Source organism: Heteronotia binoei, chromosome 19, assembly GCF_032191835.1.
Source record: "Heteronotia binoei isolate CCM8104 ecotype False Entrance Well chromosome 19, APGP_CSIRO_Hbin_v1, whole genome shotgun sequence".
Lineage (NCBI taxonomy): Eukaryota > Metazoa > Chordata > Lepidosauria > Squamata > Gekkonidae > Heteronotia > Heteronotia binoei.
In genome coordinates, this window is record NC_083241.1 from 40973630 (window position 1) to 40979629 (window position 6000).

Genomic DNA, 6000 nt, shown 5'->3' on the forward strand with positions numbered 1-6000 from the left:
TGAAGATATTGGATTTATATCCCGCCCTCTACTCCGAAGAGTCTCAGAGGGGCTCACAATCTCCTTTCCCTTTCTCCCCCACAACAGACACCCTGTGAGGTAGATGAAGATATTGGATTTATATCCCGCCCTCTACTCCGAAGAGTCTCAGAGCGGCTCACAATCTCCTTTCCCTTCCTCCCCCACAACAGACACCCTGTGAAGTAGATGAAGATATTGGATTTATATCCCACCCTCCACTCCGAAGAGTCTCAGAGTGGCTCACAATCTCCCTTCCCTTCCTCCCCCACAAGACACCCTGCAAGGTAGATGAAGATATTGGATTTATATCCCGCCCTCTACTCCGAAGAGTCTCAGAGGGGCTCACAATCTCCTTTCCCTTTCTCCCCCACAACAGACACCCTGTGAGGTAGATGAAGATATTGGATTTATATCCCACCCTCCACTCCAAAGAGTCTCAGAGCGGCTCACAATCTCCTTTCCCTTCCTCCCCCACAACAGACACCCTGTGAAGTAGATGAAGATATTGGATTTATATCCCACCCTCCACTCCGAAGAGTCTCAGAGTGGCTCACAATCTCCCTTCCCTTCCTCCCCCACAAGACACCCTGCGAGGTAGATGAAGATATTGGATTTATATCCCGCCCTCCACTCCGAAGAGTCTCAGAGGGGCTCACAATCTCCTTTCCCTTCCTCCCCCACAACAGACACCCTGTGAGGTAGATGAAGATATTGGATTTATATCCCACCCTCCACTCCGAAGAGTCTCAGAGTGGCTCACAATCTCCTTTCCCTTCCTCCTCCACAACAGACACCCTGTGAGGTAGATGAAGATATTGGATTTATATCCCACCCTCCACTCCGAAGAGTCTCAGAGTGGCTCACAATCTCCCTTCCCTTCCTCCCCCACAAGACACCCTGCGAGGTAGATGAAGATATTGGATTTATATCCCGCCCTCTACTCCGAAGAGTCTCAGAGGGGCTCACAATCTCCTTTCCCTTTCTCCCCCACAACAGACACCCTGTGAGGTAGATGAAGATATTGGATTTATATCCCACCCTCTACTCTGAAGAGTCTCAGAGTGGCTCACAATCTCCTTTCCCTTCCTCCCCCACAACAGACACCCTGTGAGGTAGATGAAGATATTGGATTTATATCCCACCCTCCACTCCAAAGAGTCTCAGAGCGGCTCACAATCTCCTTTCCCTTCCTCCCCCACAACAGACACCCTGTGAAGTAGATGAAGATATTGGATTTATATCCCACCCTCCACTCCGAAGAGTCTCAGAGTGGCTCACAATCTCCCTTCCCTTCCTCCCCCACAAGACACCCTGCGAGGTAGATGAAGATATTGGATTTATATCCCGCCCTCCACTCCGAAGAGTCTCAGAGGGGCTCACAATCTCCTTTCCCTTCCTCCCCCACAACAGACACCCTGTGAGGTAGATGAAGATATTGGATTTATATCCCACCCTCCACTCCGAAGAGTCTCAGAGTGGCTCACAATCTCCTTTCCCTTCCTCCTCCACAACAGACACCCTGTGAGGTAGATGAAGATATTGGATTTATATCCCACCCTCCACTCCGAAGAGTCTCAGAGTGGCTCACAATCTCCCTTCCCTTCCTCCCCCACAAGACACCCTGCGAGGTAGATGAAGATATTGGATTTATATCCCGCCCTCTACTCCGAAGAGTCTCAGAGGGGCTCACAATCTCCTTTCCCTTTCTCCCCCACAACAGACACCCTGTGAGGTAGATGAAGATATTGGATTTATATCCCACCCTCTACTCTGAAGAGTCTCAGAGTGGCTCACAATCTCCTTTCCCTTCCTCCCCCACAACAGACACCCTGTGAGGTAGATGAAGATATTGGATTTATATCCCACCCTCCACTCCAAAGAGTCTCAGAGGGGCTCACAATCTCCTTTACCTTCCTCCCCCACAACAGACACCCCGTGAGGTGGGTGGGGCTGGAAAGGGCTCTCATAGCAGCTGCCCTTTCAAGGACAACCTCTGCCAGAGCTATGGCTGACCCAAGGCCATTCCAGCAGGTGCAAGTGGAGGAATGGGGAATCAAACCCGGTTCTCCCAGGTAAGAGTCTGCACACTTAACCACTACACCAAACTGGCTCTCCAGTGATTACCTGCAGGCTGAATCCTGGTCTCATGAAACTATCCAAAACCAACCGTGATTCTGCATTAAGTCTGAATCTTACTAGCAAGTTCAACTTAGGTTGGACGTCAAGGAATAGCAACCGTCACAACAATTAGGCAAGGGAACAACATTGCCCCCAAGGTAGATGCGCATCTTTCCTTGACTGTCTTTGTGTTTGCGTGTTCCGCTCACAGCTGCTGGCCCTTCAGACGGCTTTATATTGCACCAAGCCAGATGATCCCGCCCCCATAGAAATGGTGGAGAATTTCCGGAGAGTGCAGGACTTTGAAAGGATGGTTTTTGTCTCCTTCCGACAAGGTAAGCAGTATGAAATTACCTTTTGCAAATGGTTATTTCAATCAAAACGTCCCAGTTTTGTGGGTGAAAACCGTCTTGTCTGGTAGAAGACGTGATTTTGCAGTGTCTGATTTTGTCCCTCGCCCGTTTGTATCCATCAAAGCGCCGTTGACGAAATTCCCTTCGCGATTCTCACAAGCGGTTTGTCACGGTGCTTCGTCATCTTTGCATCGCCATCACCCATACAGAACATAGCCTGGTGAGAGGTTACAACCCTGTTCCACTCCAGCTGTGCAATTGGGAGAGCCTGGCAAAGCAGCCTCTCCCCCCCCCCTTCCTCCCCAAGAGAGGAGCCTCAGCCAATGGAGAAAACAGAGGTTTTGCTCTGCAGCTCCTGTGTGATTGAGCAATCTTGCAAAGCAAGTAGTGATGTAGAAGGAAGCAAGAGAGAGAAGGAAGGAGACAATAGCAAGTTGCATGGGGCCTGATTCAGCCCCTGGGCCGCATGTTTGACACCCCTGCTTTATGACAATGAACGTCCATGACTGTAACCTATTGAACAACAGAGGAATTAATTTTAGGCTGAGTGAAGGTTTATAATGAGATTGGTCATAGCGATTGCTTGTATGAAGTCATCAGTCGGGAAATATGTCCTCTTTTGTTGCTTTTCAAAATACGGTAACCCCGCCCCCCTTGCCTTGAAAACCCTACGGGGCCTCCACAACATTGGCTATGACTTGACCGCGTTTTCCGCTACCAGAGTTTAGGCTAGGGGGAGGCATAATTTTATTTGCTAAACCACTGAAGTGGTAAGAGGCTGGGGTCTCTGTGACCACAGCAGTGCAGCAAACCAGGCGACTGTGCACCTAAACAGAATCACAACTTTGCATTGCAGGGAAACTCTTTGTGGGGAAATTCAAAGCATCCGAGGAATTCCTTGAGGAGACTGACACGTAAAAAAACCCTCTGAAAATACTCATAACGCTGGATTGCACACACAAAAAAAATCCACTGTCATGGGTGCAAAAATTAGCCATCTGAATCGTGGGTCAGGGGACTTCTGATGTGGCTCGGAACGATGGACAGATCGACACAAAGGCAAAGTTTGTCCAAAATAAAACAAGGAAACAGCACCTGCGTAACTGAGCAGGCACCCGGCTCTGATTCAAGAGAGCCGGACGTTTTTCGGTTTTTATTCGGTTGCTTCTGTGCAAACTGAACTAGAGCCTCAAAAGCACAAAGTTTGGCAATGAAGAAAAGTATGTTCCGTTATCATCCTGCAACTACGGAAGAACTTGGGATTTGGCGGTGTATGCCTTCACTAGATTTCTAATGCGCCTCTTTAAAGTAGAAAGCTCTGTGTTTATTCTTTGGGTTTACAGAAGAGCGATTGCGGCCCTTGAAGACTTTCAGGGTGGCAGCGATATTGAAGGACGGGTCCCCAATCTTTTTGAGCACTGCAGTCACCACTGGAATTCTGACACAGGGTAGTGGGCACAGCTGCAAAAGGCATGCTACAAAATAAAGCAACATTTGACAAAATCTGTAGAGACAATCAGGTCTCCCAAGGCCCAACAGAGTCCTTACTGGGCAAAACCCGCCACCTGACTCCACCCATTTTATAAAAAACACTTGGGGTGCTCCAGAGGTCTTGGGGGGCCCTGTATTGGGGGGGGAAAGGTCCCCTGTGCAAGCCCCAGTCATTTCCGACTCTGGAGTGACGTTGCTTTCACAACGTTTTCACGGCAGACTTTTGACGGGGTGGTTTGCCATTGCCTTCCCCAGTCATCTACACTTCCCCCCCCCCCAGCAAGCTGGGGACTCATTTGACCGACCTCGGAAGGATGGAAGGCTAAGTCAACCTGAGCTGGCTACCTAAACCAACTTCCGCTGGGATCGAACTCAGGATGTGAGCAGAGGGCTCCGACTGCAGTACTGGAGCCCCGTGGCGCAGAGTGTTAAAGCTGCAGTACTGCAGTCCTAAGCTCTGCTCACGACCTGAGTTCAATTCCGGTGGTAGCTGGGTTTTCAGGTAGCCAACTCGAGGTTGACTCAGCCTTCCATCCTTCCGAGGTCGGTAAAATGAGTACCCAGCTTGCTGGGGGGAAAGTGTAGATGACTGGGGAAGGCAATGGCAAACCACCCCGTCAAAAGTCTGCCGTAAAAACGTTGTGAAAGCAACGTCATCCCAGAGTCGGAAATGACTGGTGCTTGCACAGGGGACCTTTCATTTCCTGTATTAGAGCATGGGTCAAAAGAGAGGTAGGAAACTTAGTCTACAAATAGCATAGAAAACATGGATTTGTGTCCCTTTCCCCCTTTCGCATCGGCCATATCAGAATATTCAGAGCGCTTGCTTTCAAAACGCACCTTGCGGTAGCCTGACGCTTGCAAAATCCACAATTTTACATCCTATGCATAATTAGTTTGAACTGCATAAAGTGGGCACCTGTGGTGGCATACCTATAGTTAATGATCAAAATAACAGACCTGTAATGAGGCTCTAATTGGCTGGCGATGCCAGTGCCGCAACCTAAGAGAAAAGAGGCCAGACAGTTCATTCCCATTTTCGCTGTAAATATTAATTTATTCTGGGTGAGAACCAGTAACCAGCTCTCCCTTAATGCCAAGGATGCTATGCAGCTTCTTGCTTATCAGGCAAAATAAGTTCTGTACGGAAGAATTCTGCTATACCTGAATTTTTTGTCAAGATAGAGAGCTCACAGGTATGAATAGGCAAATAATTGTAGAACACTCTGTGAGGGTTTTTTACGAATGCATGTAATACCAAAACAATTTTTCTTAATTAAAGAATATTCAGTAGTATTCCAAAAAATTTCCTTTACAAAACAGTTGTACAATGTTCTCTCTTTGTTTGCAGAGCTACACAAAGTCCAAGAAATTCCAAAATTGATACGACTGTGGCTGATTTGCTGTGCTCTTGTCTCTAATGGCTGGCCCTTTCAAGAGACGGAAAGGAAAGGTCCCCTGTGCAAGCTCCAGTCGTTTCCAACTTTGGGGTGACATTGCTTTCATGTTTTCATGGCAGACTTTTTTACAGGGTGGTTTGCCATTGCCTTCCCCAGTCATCTACGCTTTACCCCCAGCAAGGAAAGGAAAGGTCCCCTGTGCAAGCACCAGTCGTTTCCGACTCTGGGGTGACATTGCTTTCACGTTTTCATGGCAGACTTTTTTACGGGGTGGTTCGCCCTTGCCTTCCCCAGTCACCTACACTTCCCCCCCAGCAAGCTGGGGACTCATTTTACCGACCTCAGAAGGATGGAAAGCTGAGTCAACCTCGAACCAGCTACCTGAAAACCCGGCTTCTGCCGGGGATCGAACTCAGGTAGTGAGCAGAGCTTAGGACTGTAGGACTGCAGCTTTAACACTCTGCACCATGGGGCTCTTAAAGAAAAGGTCCCCTATGCAAGCACGTGTCGTTTCCGACTCTGGGGTGACGTTGCTTTCACAACGTTTTCATGACTTTTTATGGGGTGGTTTGCCATTGCCTTCCCCAGTCATCTACGCTTTCCCCCAGCAAGCTGGA

General features: G+C 48.7%; 1 protein-coding gene across 1 annotated transcript in view; it reads left to right on the forward strand.

The window, feature by feature from the left end:
• The window catches only part of CA12 (carbonic anhydrase 12), a 65339-nt gene extending 61853 nt beyond the window's left edge, over positions 1-3486 (forward strand). Inside the window, exons 9-10 of the mRNA XM_060259996.1 lie at positions 2351-2474; positions 3349-3486. Coding sequence (XP_060115979.1) covers positions 2351-2474; positions 3349-3410 — 186 coding nt within the window. The 3' untranslated portion in view covers positions 3411-3486. The remainder of the gene's footprint in view (positions 1-2350; positions 2475-3348) is intronic.
• The last annotated feature ends 2514 nt before the right edge of the window (positions 3487-6000 follow it).